The sequence below is a fragment of the Saccoglossus kowalevskii genome, chromosome 11 (assembly GCF_978046115.1).
Source record: "Saccoglossus kowalevskii chromosome 11, keSacKowa6.1, whole genome shotgun sequence".
NCBI lineage: Eukaryota > Metazoa > Hemichordata > Enteropneusta > Harrimaniidae > Saccoglossus > Saccoglossus kowalevskii.
Window position 1 is genome coordinate 28,424,764 of NC_140651.1, and position 15,487 is coordinate 28,440,250.

General features: G+C 34.0%; 2 protein-coding genes across 2 annotated transcripts; one reads left to right on the forward strand and one right to left on the reverse strand.

The window, feature by feature from the left end:
- The first annotated feature begins 8,449 nt into the window (after window positions 1–8,449).
- On the forward strand, window positions 8,450–12,274 carry LOC144343388 (uncharacterized). Its single transcript, XM_085505338.1, has 9 exons — window positions 8,450–8,493; window positions 9,265–9,358; window positions 9,489–9,517; window positions 9,684–9,734; window positions 9,848–9,945; window positions 10,448–10,494; window positions 10,679–10,791; window positions 11,174–11,325; window positions 12,046–12,274. The coding sequence occupies exons 1-9, from the start codon at window positions 8,450–8,452 to the stop codon at window positions 12,246–12,248; spliced, it is 831 nt and encodes a 276-aa protein (XP_085361464.1). The 3' UTR covers window positions 12,249–12,274.
- A 1,335-nt stretch (window positions 12,275–13,609) lies between these two features.
- LOC146736608 (uncharacterized) lies at window positions 13,610–14,340 on the reverse strand. The gene is made up of 2 exons (XM_085505516.1): window positions 14,101–14,340; window positions 13,610–13,967 (listed from the first exon to the last, which is right to left on the reverse strand). Exons 1-2 carry the CDS (start codon window positions 14,261–14,263, stop codon window positions 13,720–13,722), a joined length of 411 nt encoding a protein of 136 aa, XP_085361642.1. The 5' UTR covers window positions 14,264–14,340; the 3' UTR covers window positions 13,610–13,719.
- Between the last annotated feature and the right edge of the window lie 1,147 nt (window positions 14,341–15,487).

Below are 15,487 nucleotides of genomic sequence, written 5' to 3' on the forward strand. Positions count from 1 at the left end.
ATTTTAGTATAAGATGATGATGCCGTACTCTAAATATTCAAACATATTTTAGTATAAGATAATGATGCCGTACTCTAAATATTCAAACATATTTTAGTATAAGATGATGATGCCGTACTCTAAATATTCAAACATATTTTAGTATAAGATAATGATGCCGTACTCTAAATATTCAAACATATTTTAGTATAAGATAATGATGCCGTACTCTAAATATTCAAACATATTTTAGTATAAGATGATGATGCCGTACTCTAAATATTCAAACATATTTTAGTATAAGGTGATGATGCCGTACTCTAAATATTCAAACATATTTTAGTATAAGGTGATGATGCCGTACTCTAAATATTCAAACATATTTTAGTATAAGATGATGATGCCGTACTCTAAATATTCAAACATATTTTAGTATAAGATGATGATGCCGTACTCTAAATATTCAAACATATTTTAGTATAAGATGATGATGCCGTACTCTAAATATTCAAGCATATTTTAGTATAAGATGATGATGCCGTACTCTAAATATTCAAACATATTTTAGTATAAGGTGATGATGCCGTACTCTAAATATTCAAACATATTTTAGTATAAGATGATGATGCCGTACTCTAAATATTCAAACATATTTTAGTATAAGATGATGATGCCGTACTCTAAATATTCAAACATATTTTAGTATAAGGTGATGATACCGTACTCTAAATATTCAAACATATTTTAGTATAAGATGATGATGCCGTACTCTAAATAATCAAACATATTTTAGTATAAGATGATGATGCCGTACTCTAAATAATCAAACATATTTTAGTATAAGATGATGATACCGTACTCTAAATATTCAAACATATTTTAGCATAAGATGATGATGCCGTACTCTAAATATTCAAACATATTTTAGTATAAGGTGATGATACCGTCCATGACAGTGTTGTCAGTCATAGCAGTGTTTATTATTTGGATTCATATTGGTATTGTCCATGACAGTGGCAATGATGGCATCCAGTGTTGTTAGTCATGGCAACAGTGATGCTTTAAAACACACTTGTAATTTTGAAATGGTGATGGTGATATTGACATTCAAGAGTTCATATACCAGGTTATGTTATATACTGTTTTGATATTTTTTATTAATTATACATTTTATTTCAAATATATTATACTAAATTTTGCTACCTTCTTTGGTATTCTGATGAGTTATTCAAAGACGAAAAATATTTGAGTGCATGCACTGGTTGTTTATTAACAATTAAAAAATACAATAAACTTTATATTAAAAACATAAAAGTTTGAATTTTGAAAGTGTTAAAGGAAACTTCATGAACTGCAATAACAAATTACAATAATAATAATAATAATAATAATAATAATAATAATAATAATAATAATAATAATAATAATAATAATAATAAAGCGCCAGTATCCAAATCAAGGTAATGTTCAATGGCGCTATACATAGATATGACTAGTTGTTAAAGGCTTTCCTAAAAAGATGAGTCTTAAGTTGAGTCTTGAAACTGTTCAATGTTGGTGCTTGCGTAGTTCAAGTGGTAATGTGTTCCAAAGCCGTGGTGCAGCACATAAGAAAGAACGTTTGCCGAATGATTCTGATTTATATCTTGGTTCATGTAAGAGTTCCTTGTTTGTTGAACTAAGTTCGCGATGTGAAGATCTAAAGTGAATTAAGTCTGATATATAACAAGGTGACATGTCATTCTGTGCCCTGTAGGTGTTTAGTAGCATCTTGTATTCAATTCTGAGTTTCACCGGCAGCCAATGCAAATCTTGTATACTCGGTGTAATATGTTCACGTTTCTTTGTGTGTGTCACAATTCTTGCTGCTGTGTTATGAGCATGTTGTAGTGACTTTGTAATGTTCTCTGGTAGTCTAAATAGAAGTGAATTGCCGTAATCAAGTTTTGAAGATATTAATGCATGAATGATTACATGTATTTTTGGAGAGGAAGCGTCGTATGTAACCAATTTTACGTAGGTGAAAGTATATAGACCGACATGTTGCACATATGTGCTTCTTGAAGCTGTGATCAAAGATAACCTCGATGTTTCTTGCCATCTCAGTGAGTTGGATAACGCTGGAACCAATGAGAATATACTCTATTGGGCATGGAATGCGGTTAAATGGTGATCTAATTAGAAGAACCTCAATATTACGTCTGTTTAAACTATGTGTGTTTTTTTCTGTACATAACAAAATTGATAGGCCTCCCTTTCCCAGGCAATGGGAAAAAGGCACCCCCCACACTTTATCCATTTTTTAAATAGCTTGTTCCCCCGTTTTTCCCGGTCACCCCCCCAGGAAAAAAATACCAGTCCCTAATTCCCTAATGCACGTATAAACTATGGAAAATAAAAAGGACTATGGGTTGGGTCATGGAAAGGTCAAACAGAAACTCCCATGAACATACAATGGGTGAATGCAATACAACAGTGAAGGGCTCAAAATTCTTGGTACTTATCAATTAACAGCAATTAACTAATTAATTAACAGCAACTAAGATTAAACGTTTCAATCACCTCACTCCTTATACGGAGTGTCCCCGCAAAATTATGACGTCAAATGTTCAGAGCTGAACTGTAATGCATGTTTACTTCCTGCATGGAGCTCCATGATTTTTGTATACCAGGCAGGGTTATCTTTTTACAGGCCGGCTTTGGGGTATGGCAAGTACTTTTTTCACACGTTGTCCCAAACGACAAATTATTTATCACAACTAAATTTTAATATCCAGTAAGAAACTGAGATATAAATACAATTGAATAATCGTTACGCCAGTCCCGGTTGCCGCTCGACCGAACAGCGACACACATACTCTGTCGGATCGAGCTGTTTCTATCTCTCGTCTCCAGCTAGCACGCCTGCATCTACATTAACAAGGCACATTTCATTTTATTTTATTATATACCGATATGATCGTTGTCGGCAACTTGGACATTGTGTAGAAAACACGCGGCGATTCACACTGATCACAGTTGGCCTACATTAAAAATTGCAGTAGCTTCCACAATAACCCCAGTCGTGCGGTTCTTGGTTACTTTGGAAGTAACTATAATCTCTCACTTATGTCCAATCAATAAACAACCTTTGTATGCGCATAGGATTACGTAATATATCTTTTGTAACTGTACAACGCTATCTCGATGAACGAGTCTCGCCAGTGCTTTGGAGCCTGTTTTACGTTGAATATCGACGATACGCGTGATCACTTTGTAACTTGAACCACACAATCTATAAAATAGAAGTATACCCTTCGCCCGAGTGTAAATTTTTTCTCAAACGACGTCCCAAACTGAAAATATTGGCCAGTTTGTTCAGTGGAAAGGTTATTTGCCGTTTCTGCCAAATGAAAACGGACTAATTAGTGAACTACATTATCGAGTACGCTGCGTTCCCTGGGTATTGCATTGGCTTGAATTTTGCATGGGCTGTTCTACCGAAAGTGTCAAACATGCGGGTGAGAGCGTTTTATCCTAACAATAATCGTTGGTGAGAAATCTTGTTATAAACTAAAAGTAAATTGAGTGTAATTCAGTGACCGCGGTCCAACATTTCAAGCTGGTCTCATGTACGGTGGCCCATATATACAATTAGTCCGCTACTTGAAAAATATCGGTCGGCTACATGAAAATCGCTCCGCTATATGAAAATCGCTCCGCTACTTGAAAAATATCGGTCGGCTACATGAAAATCGCTCCGCTATATGAAAATCGCTCCGCTACTTGAAAAATATCGGTCGGCTACATGAAAATCGCTCCGCTATATGAAAATCGCTCCGCTACTTGAAAAATATTGGTCGGCTACTTGAAAATCGCTCCGCTATATGAAAATCGCTCCGCTACTTGAAAAATATCGGTCGGCTACATGAAAATCGCTCCGCTATATGAAAATCGCTCCGCTACTTGAAAAATATCGGTCGGCTACTTGAAAATCGCTCCGCTATATGAAAATCGCTCCGCTACTTAAAAAATATCGGTCGGCTACATGAAAATCGCTCCGCTATATGAAAATCGCTCCGCTACTTGAAAAATATCGGTCGGCTACATGAAAATCGCTCCGCTACTTGAAAAATATTGGTCGGCTACTTGAAAATCGCTCCGCTATATGAAAATCGCTCCGCTACTTGAAAAATATCGGTCGGCTACATGAAAATCGCTCCGCTATATGAAAATCGCTCCGCTACTTGAAAAATATCGGTCGGCTACATGAAAATCGCTCCGCTATATGAAAATCGCTCCGCTACTTGAAAAATATTGGTCGGCTACTTGAAAATCGCTCCGCTATATGAAAATCGCTCCGCTACTTGAAAAATATCGGTCGGCTACATGAAAATCGCTCCGCTATATGAAAATCGCTCCGCTACTTGAAAAATATCGGTCGGCTACTTGAAAATCGCTCCGCTATATGAAAATCGCTCCGCTACTTAAAAAATATCGGTCGGCTACATGAAAATCGCTCCGCTATATGAAAATCGCTCCGCTACTTGAAAAATATCGGTCGGCTACATGAAAATCGCTCCGCTACTTGAAAAATATTGGTCGGCTACTTGAAAATCGCTCCGCTATATGAAAATCGCTCCGCTACTTGAAAAATATCGGTCGGCTACATGAAAATCGCTCCGCTATATGAAAATCGCTCCGCTATATGAAAATCGCTCCGCTACTTGAAAAATAACATCGATTAGCATAACTATGACCCGGAAGTACATCGTATCGTACGATTTTCTCGTGTAGCCGTACGTGTCGTAGTGCGTTCATTTTACGTATATTTATAATTGCGGGATAATACCAACAAGTTTTACAACGTATTGCTGATATCGGTAAGTTTGAAATTAACATTTTCTATCACTTGACTTTGCAAAAATACCGGATTGTTGAGAGAATGTGATTGAATAGAAAATGCTCGTGTCATTGCACCGTCGTTGTTGTAATTTCCTTTTTCTGTTAAAATCTGACAAGTTTTTGATTTTAATTCAAACTGAGATGGTGTAAAATAAAAATGGCCAACGTTTTACAAAAGGTTTATATACACATTATTAGTATTTAGTATATTAGCATACAAATACACTAAGTAAGGGGTGGACCAATATAGTAGCTCTCTGCGGGGGAGGGGTAATGATATTACGTGGAGATTACTAGTATTTTGACATTTCAAAATATATCTTGTCTAGCATTGCAGCATACTTTCTTTTTATTTATTTATTTACAAGAATGGCCTTCTTTCACAAGGGTGTTTGCCACGCTTTTGCAGCACAGGATTTATTTTCCAATTCACCCTTTAGTTTTAGGCGACCCCTAAGTGTTTAAGTTTTCCATTTTTTTCAGCCTGCGTAATGAACAGACCAATTTTTCTTCAAAAATTCAGCAATGGTAGGTAATGTTTCAATACATTTATTACAATGAATTTCCGTTGAGGTTAGCTTTCATTTATCATGTATTGCCCGGTTGCTACATCATTAGTCATTTGGCGTCAATGTAATAGATAGTAGGCGCTGCAAGACATCATATAACTTATATTTGTAGCACGTTTAGTGAACAAATATTTGTTTAAGGATTCTTTAATGTAAACTTACATTTCATGCTATGTTTTGTTTCATTGCTATGTTTGGATGCAGAATATGAGGCAATTGAGGCATTATTTCATGCGGGTTACTCGCAGTTCATGATTTTGCAATTACTGGATTTACATCAAGATATTCATTTAAGGTAATTATACAGGTTTTGGTTATGTACAGTGAGTTACATTGTTTTCAGTATCAGCACGCGTGCGTGTATGTCGTCAGCCATATTAAAGAAACACATAGGTTATTTGGGGATTCGACTCGGATATTTTAATATTTTAAATATATTTAAACCACTTTACAAATTTCGAAACAGGTTGTTCCAACCACATTTGCGTGGATGAGTTACGCCATTCACTCGTAGTTGGGGAAGAAAATTAATCTACATTCGTTCATTGTGGAAACTGTAATGCCGTAATGGACCATGTGCAAAATGAAAAGCAAAAATTCATTCTTGTTACGACATTCAACATTATTATTTAAAGTATAACATCAATGTCAACATAAATATTGAAAGGACTGTGTGATTTATTGATTATTCATAAATTATTTAAAATAAATGCAAATATGCTGTTTTAGTCATCAAAACAATGCGGGTTTTTAAGTATGCATGCATGATAGAGTTAAAAGAAACGACAGAACAATTAGATATAAAATATGAAATGTAAGTTCATTTTGATTGACATATGCCATAAGTACTTTACTACATTGTACATGCTGAAAATATGTTCAGAATAACACAGATATGCATATTTCATTATGAATGGGCTGTGCACATTGTATATCAGTGTTCTTGTTTTTGAAATTTTGTGACTGACTACCATATTGTTAAAGCCTTTGCGTTTTTAGCTTGTGTATCGTCACGTGAATTCAATTCCCGCGCATGCGCAGGTGACGACCCCCTCCGCTTTAACATTACACCGTGGAGCTTTTTTTAGCTCCATGATTACACAGACGCAAAGATGTGCCAGAGTATTAAATAATTTTCTTCTTGATATTGCTTTGCAGTCCCCGTCAACTGCTTTATAGAATAAAGACACTTGGTTTGAGTAGGTCCTCTCGGTGCAGCGAGGAAGAAGCTGAGGCTGCAATAATGGTATGCACATTTTTCCAAAATCGGGGGCTATTAATTTGAGTTACATCCGTCTGTACGTGCCACATTCAGTTTTAACAACCATACTATGTTTGGTGACTTACATATGACCATTAGTTTTCATTACCATTTGATCAAGTATGGTTGAATGGCGACCACTTTGGTCCTCCGCCCAGGGCTGGTTTGGTGCATGGGTGTGGTCTTTCAACCGAAATATATCTTCGCCTTTTTTAACACGAACCTTGGCGTTACGTAATCCTCGTCACCTCTGCTCACATTTATAGGATATTACACTATTGGCAAGAGACTTCTGTTTTACGTAGATTAACACTTTATAAACCAGTTTATTCTGATTGCGTATTGACTGAACGTATTCCATGTTTTCTTCGGAGCAATGCAATGTAGTAAGATAGCGAGAGCATGTAATAATGAACTCAGATCCGCTGTTTCCAAATATTTTATATCTTAATTTTCTTTGATGTTGGGGTGTCGCCGATATTTCACACATTTCCACCAAAAGCAATTACATTGTTTGCATCTTTTGGTAACTGACAGCATAGAACTGAGTTTGTTTGCATGTGTTACGTTTTTAAACTGTTCAGATATTTTTTTGAAAAATCATATAAGGAAAACATACTCTCATACAATGGAAAGTGCTCATTAGTTTCGTTATTACAAAGGACTTTAACTATTTAAAGCGAGCCTCAATGTGGCCTTAATTTACAGTTGTGTAGATTTAAAACTGTATTTGAAATACAATTACAATGGTTTAGTTTTTTATTATAACTGTAGCGTTGAGAGGCATTTGAAATGCTTAAAATTAAACCCCATGGAGGCCATTCCTGGAACCTGGTTATTGAGACTATCATGATAGGGATGTGAACGACGTGACCTGTTGGCGACCGTGAAGGTTAAACACTTCTTCCACACACAGATTACCTTTCGAAAATTGCGAATTGCCAGTTTTTAGGGAAAAATCATTTTTTTCCGTCGAAATCAGTGCTACAAATCGCATTTTAACATCGCGGTAATTAACTTCTGCATTGTGTTGAAAAAAATGATCTTCAATAATCAGAAAATTTCGTCAGTACGACACAGCATTTTGATTGGTTAATGAAAGACGTGACCTGTTAGGTCAAAGAACTTTGTTTCAGGTCAAATCGTGCTGGCAAAGAACATCATGGCGAAAATTGCTTGGTATCGAAACTTTGCGTGCGATCGAAGACATACCAAAAAGAAGATAATGACAATTAAAAGATCTTGCTTTCGACTGTTTCCCCGCAGACCCTACGATTGCGTTGTTTACAATAGTGGTTTCTAGTCTATGGGTTACAATTAATTAGTTTGTTTAAGTGGCCATACTCTGTACATTAAGTAAGGAAATTATTCAAAAATACTGAAGACAAGGTTTTAAATCTGTGAAATATTCCCGGCCTGTATGAACGATACACTTTAGCGTCAGATGATTAACACCAGAACAGACCCCATTTATGACGGTACAATTTTTTGATCTCTCGCGTTCGATGGTCAAGTCTGTGACAATTCACGAATAATTAGCGGAACACTTGCGTGTTCGATGATTAACACCAGGTCAGAACCATTAATAATATGAACCTATTGTGTTTTTTTCAATTGTAATAACAATGGATCCAGAATCTTTCTAACTATTTTTATTTTAAATAATGTTATAAATAATAAAATAATGTTACTTTTGGAACATCTTTTTTCACAGTATGAACTTAATGGCTCTTCATCAAAATTAGGTTATAGAGCAATGTGGCGTTTGGTGAAACAAAAATACAGCTTAAATGTATCTAGGTAACTATTATTATTATTACTTTATTATTGTTAATATACCAATATATAAGTAATAATAAGTAATTTATAAATAATGAAGAACACAATTCCACATTATTATCACTACCAAGGAGTGTGTTTCTCCTGTCCGAAAGAATTTTTATGTGACTGTTATGTCACATTACATGTATATGCTACCATCATTATACTACGTGCTACCATCATTATACTGTGTGATACCATCATTATACTACATGCTAACATCATTATACTGTATGCTAACATCATTATACTTCATGCTAACATCATTGTACTGTATGCTAACATCATTATACTACATGCTAACATCATTATACTGTATGCTAACATCATTATACTACATGATAACGTCATTATACTGTATGCTAACATCATTATGCTATATTCTAACATCATTATACTACATGCTAACATCATTGTACTGTATGCTAACATCATTATACTACATGCTAACATCATTATACTGTATGCTAACATCATTATACTACATGATAACGTCATTATACTGTATGCTAACATCATTATGCTATATGCTAACATCATTATACTACATGCTAACATCATTATATTGTATGCTAACATCATTATATTGTATGCTAACATCATTATACTACATGCTAACATCATTATACTACATGCTAACATCATTATACTACATACTTTGTGTTTGTAATATATAATTAGACAGCAATATAAGGCAGCATTGGCATTTCATATATACATAATGATACTGTGTTTCCCTAAACTCTGTAGACAAACTATTGCAAAATTAATGCGTGCTCTGGACCCAGAAGGTGTTGAGATGAGGTCAAAGAAACGATTCAAAAGAGGATTGTATCATCGTGGGGTAATTGTATAACTTTCTGTGAAATTAGACATGTATACTTGACATTTGAACTGTAGAAACAATTTTGTATGATGTACCTGAACATGACTTTGAAATATTGGTGTCATTAACATACTTTTTTCATTTTCAGGGCCCAAATCAAACATGGCATATGGATGGGTGAGTGTTACTTCATATGTTCTAGCTAAATTGATACTGAGTTTATATAATAGAGAGGGACAGTTGGCTAGGATGACTCTAAGATTATGGTTCTTATAGTACATGAGAAAGACTACAATATATTACATGACATTATACTATCTAATGTAGTTATCCTTTGTTATAGCTATGACAAGCTGAAGCCATATAGCATATGTATAAGTGGATGTATAGATGGGTAAGTTTTTGTTAACAATTCTCAAACAGATATGTGCACATATCGTGTGTATCATGCCTTTTTTATAATGTATTGCATATTTTGAGTAAAATAAAATATCTTGTCAATTTCAGATATTCAAGAAAAATTTTATGGGTGAAGGCAGCCAGCACAAACAGTGACCCTAGCGTTATTGCCTATTACTACCTCAACTGTGTGGATGAAATGAAAGGTACATGTTTTATATTAAGACAACATTCTGCTCATTATTGCATGTTATTAAATCCCCACTATTTGAATTTGAGGTTTTTATGATGTTGTAGCTGTCCATTATTACAGGATAATGTAAATCTGTATTCACAAGTAAATTTATTTAAACAAAGAACATAATGACCTCCCAAAGAGTAAATTTTGATTTTATAAGGGTTAATGAGCGTGGCTTGCCCTTCTCATCAATTGTGGTTCGGTAGAGATTGTTATAGTTTTAATAAATAGGGCAAGGAGGAGGGATAACCTCAAAAATTTACAAGATTTATTCAAGCCTATATTTAAGTGAATACCCCCCCCCCCATGTCCGAGGCAATGACGCCATAAAATGGTGTTTTAATGCGCTATACATTACAGTATTGTGTGTTGACTTTATAGATTTGATTCTATATCACTTTATCAATGTTAGAGACTACATTTGAAACAGATTATTGCCACTATGTAATTACTGTGACATTTGTGAACAGGATGTCCTTTGCAAATCAGAGCAGAGCAGACCTTTTTTGCGAATCAGGTAATAAATAATTTTAAATTAAAGTTGGTATAATCACCATAGAAAATAATAGGACTCTACATAGTTGTCATTGGCTATTATTATTTATTGATATATTTGCACCATACATTCAATCAACATTTGTGATTTTAAATCAATTTGTTGCTGATTTATTTAATTAGTTTATCTTCATTTATTCATTTAGAGAATAGAATGTTTTTGGTCATTCCTTTTGCGCTCTTGGACTGAATGGTGGCGTCAATATTTTGCATCAATGGTTGAAGAAAGGTTGTTTTCTTCTAGAAATCATTTACACAAGTAAATATAGTTTGATTACCATAATTTTCAACCTGTAGTTGTGTTAAACAAGTGTCCCAGTTTGAATATGTGTCAAGGAAATGATATTGTATTATGGTGTAAATAACACAAAGCATGGCTTGTTCTAAAACTTTGTATGGTTCTCAATATTCATTGCTATGACAACGGCCTTATAAACTACCTTTTTGTGATATGTCAAGAACATTGTGTCAAAATTATCCAAAACAATTAGCTAATGACACAGTACATTGTCATTTTTTTAGGAAGATAAACATCAGAAGTCTTCTATCCATTAGGCTGATTCTTTAGCAGTCTATTGTGTAGATTGATGTTTAACTTCGAACTGGGAAATTCGCATTGCATTGTCTTGTCTTGTTTTTAGGTGTCTAATTCGCCATTGCTATTTAGAAATAGTCCAAATAGAATTAGATCAAGTGATAACACAGTGGAACAATCATCCTATCAGGCATCAGAAGGAGCTTCATGTACCATGTGGTATTCCTAATATACTATATCACTGTCCTGAATTATCAGGTAAAGCCTACGTTCATTTTTTTTATGGATTCTAAACGTTGTTCTTAAACCTTCACTTGTTTATTTGCATGCATTGTTTAACTTAGAGTGGCCATACTTTTCAAAATGCATAGCAAATTTTGAAAAGTTTTGAAAATCATTGGTATTAACTTACACACATGCAGATACCTTAATTTGTGCATATTAATTACCTAATTTCTCTTAGCAGATATTAATTAAACTTGATACATAGCTTAGTGATTGCCAAATTTGTAAATAGTAGTAAATAAGTGTAATGCATGAAGCACTGCTGCAGATGACATGCAGATATATGACTAACATACCACATGTCTACCTCATTAATATGCACATGCATCTGCGACGAGGAAAAATTAGTGGAAAAAATAAGACACAAAGATTTTGTATGCAATAAACATAATGTGCTTCTAATATAGTAAATACAGTATTTCTTATTTGTACTTAAAGCTTCTAATACCCTTAGTACACACACACACGTTCTTTCTGAACATTCTTTGATTTTTATTTAGTCTGCATATTATAGATGCAGGTTTTTAAAGATATTTGTTGAATTTCAGTAAAACTTTTCTTCGTTGTGTGGTTACAATAACTCAAACATTTTTTTTTGATGTTTATCTACAAATATGGAAATCTTATCAATCACTGTCAATCAACCACGTGTCTCATGACAAGTTTAACTTTATTTTATTTAATTTTTTATAGGTTGGAGAGATATGATTCAACCGGTAACCACAGAGGAAGTTTGCCATCATGCACATACACCTAATTATGTAGGGGATGAGCAGATTGATAAATACATTGACCATGCAATGAAGCGCTACAAACTTTTACCACCAAAAACAACAGAACAGGCAAAGCATTTATATTGCCAGTTAAAGGCAATGGTAGAAGCAGATTCACAGTGATTGTATAAATTTTATTTCGAACTAATAAAAATAACTTGCATAACAGTTTTGTGGTTTATAACAAACATTAAAAATTCAGTTTCTAGTCCAACTCATAAAGATCAAGTAGGTCAGAAACCAAACCACCGATTAGAAAGCTGCATATTATAATATTATTATACATCTGTCACCGTAACACCATACTAAGTTACAGACTGCCATAATTTTGCGGTATTTTACGGGGTATTTTAATCCTACCATATAAGGAAATGCGATTTCCAAATATGGAATCTAATAATAAAAACAAACATTGCTGCCACCAGGGTTTGACAGACTCCACACAAAAAGGTTTGATGATTTTGTTCTAAACTTTTTTGGAATTCGGCATTCCCATGATGTATCCTTGGAAGGAAAAGATGTATAATAATAATAAGGTTATTACGAGGATACCTCAAAGTATGAACTCATACAGTATGCTGTCGCATCAACCTTTGCTGTGCACCGGTTGATACTCCCGCTGTCTTCATGCATACTTTGAGCTATCCTTGTAATAACCTCATATTACTACCTAACATGACTAATATGTCAAACGAAATTGTACATGTAGTAGTGTATGCAGAGATTAAAATTGTACAATTTTTACCACACTTATTAAAATGAGAAATGATTAATATATAACTGCTATTTGACTTTTCTCTATTGTTCAAAAAGTTGTTTTGTTCAGCATCCTTTGTCACCCCTTAAATAGGTACATAGGTTCAAATTGTCCCTGTCAAAGTAAAAAATCACCGCCTAAAACTTTGAAGTATCAATTTGAGATACAAAGTATCGTACCTCTACTTGCACATACATGGCAATTAACAGCTATTTTTGAAGCCATCAGATGAAAGTCTTAGACGCTTGACAGGTTGGACTTTTACCAGACCTTGGCTTCAAAAGTAGTTGTTGATTTCCGTCATTATCAAAGTATAGGTACGATACCTGACAAATAATGGGCCTGTTTAATAGAACCTTACTGCCATTAGCCACTTGATATCTATTTTTAACTATCAGATAATGGAATACATTATTTAATATACAAATGTGAGTTTCTAATGTACGAATACCAGAGTGCAGGTTATTGGCAACAAAAACGTGTCATGTTCAACAAACATGTTTACTATTATCTTACTATATTGGAATAGTTTGCAGATTATTTTAAATTTGTAATACATTCAGTCATACCTTACTAAAATCTAATGTATAGAATATTGCATAAACTAGTGGGCTAACTATGCGAGTTAGGCCTGAAGTTGTAAATGTACTGAGTAGCACCAACATGTGCAAATACAATTGGCCCACTAGTCTATCCAAAGATAAATATTGGATTTCAGTAAGGTAAGTAAGGATTTTAGTAAGGTAAAATTTCAAATTATCCAGAGGTGGAATTTGTGCAATTATGCATTACAATCCATGGAGTGTACACAGTAAATTATTCATGGAAGGATGAAAATTAAATTTTTCCAAAACCATGTGATTCAAGTAAGGCTCTATTCATTAATGAACTAAAACTGTCTATGTCAACACCACGAGGAAGCCAAAGTCTTAAATCACATGTGGATGAAGATGGGAATCTTTTTTCATTTTCACATGTTGAGGAGAACTGTATAGTGATTGGTTTTGCAAATTCAAGTGGAGGTACTCTGTTGGACCCTGTTGCAAAAACTAGGATGTCTTCAAGAGACACAGGATGCTCTCCATCTAGAAATAGTACAAAATGTAAGAAAAGATAGTAAGCAATAATTTCCAAAAATAATTCCCAAATTAGAGATTGATCACTTCATTTAAATATTAAGTAGGATGTATATACCATTAATAATTTAAAATGTCTTACTTTCAACAGCTTGCAAATATAGCTCCAGACTATAAATTGTATCCTCCTCTTCATTGAGTCTGTTACTGCCGTTTTCACTGAAGTCAATTTGGTACAGGCTCTTTATGTCCTTTCGGCAAAGTCGTTTTTCCCCGATCAATGAACAGGTCCCTGAACTGATCATGGTTTTCTTTTATAATCTGACCCAGGCCTCCAACATCATTCAGGCCACAGAAAAACTGATCCATTTCAGCTTTAGATCTGAAATAACAGTGGTAAGTGTGCAAGATGAAATATCGGTAAAATATGAGATACAATGGTCATTTAATATCTTTACAACACAAAATATGTCAACACAAAAATATGCACATTTTATTAAAACAAACATTGATAATGCATAGTCCCCGTTAAGTATTAGCTGTAGTCGATGTAAATGTTCAGTACATGTGACATGTAGAAATGAAAGATCAATGTTTTTTTAACACTAACACAGATTATAGATTGTGTTACTGTCAGTCTAGTACCTACGTGAAAACTTTGAACTGAATTGGACTATATCTTACAGAGGAAATAGCATGAAAGAAAAATGCAGCTAGTCGGGTATTTTTGTTCAAGTATCTCAAAAAGAAATATGGCTTGCACACCAACCTAATATGTAAGGTCATAATACAAAGTTTGATTGAAAATGCTCTATTCAACTTTGAACTGAATCAGGCCGAATCTCGGGGAAAAAAAAGTGATGTGCACTAAAAATATCAACAATGTATCTGAAGTCATAATGTAGATTGATCAGGGTCTGTGGGGAAAACAGTAAAGATATTCATAATTATATATTCTAGAACTAACCGCAGAGTGACTATATCCCTACTTAGGTGGGAAAGGGTCATGCTAATAACCTTGCATATGTGTACATGAAACAGTAATTCAACAAACCTGAACAAAATTAGTTGTAACAGAAGAAAATGGCAAATTTCTTCAACATCTTTGATATCACTGGTGAAGATATCAGGATATCCATTATCCGCAATCCAGTCACCATTTTGCTCAATAAACTTATTTAATTCAATTGAAGTGGAACATTTCTGAAGCTTGAAAAAAAGAGGGTGGGTATATCAAAACAAAATTACCACGAAATTGTGGCTAATTCATGATAATATAGTCAGGTCATTGGATATATGCTGCATGAAAAAAAGTAGTTAATTGAGAATGTATCATTTTAATTCTATTTTTTTTTAGTCATTATTATGGAAATAGCTAAATAAAATGTATTATTATTATAAAATATGATTTATATAATGTCATTTATCTAAATAAGACATGAATGTCACAATGTTCATCTTTGAATAAGAAATACACAGCCTTAGATAACATATATAATAAGAATAACTGAATGTGCATACTTTGACTG

Bases quoted from the DNA above. Each gene is read 5' to 3' on its own strand.
- LOC144343388 (XM_085505338.1), top strand. From the start codon at position 8,450: ATGTGGCGTTTGGTGAAACAAAAATACAGCTTAAATGTATCTAG. The intron at 9,735-9,847 runs GTAAGTTTTTGT...TGTCAATTTCAG, and splicing joins ATAAGTGGATGTATAGATGG to ATATTCAAGAAAAATTTTAT. The intron at 10,792-11,173 runs GTAAATATAGTT...TCTTGTTTTTAG, and splicing joins TCTAGAAATCATTTACACAA to GTGTCTAATTCGCCATTGCT.
- LOC146736608 (XM_085505516.1), bottom strand. From the start codon at position 14,263: ATGATCAGTTCAGGGACCTGTTCATTGATCGGGGAAAAACGACTTTGC. The intron at 13,968-14,100 runs GTAAGACATTTT...TACTATTTCTAG, and splicing joins ATATTTGCAAGCTGTTGAAA to ATGGAGAGCATCCTGTGTCT.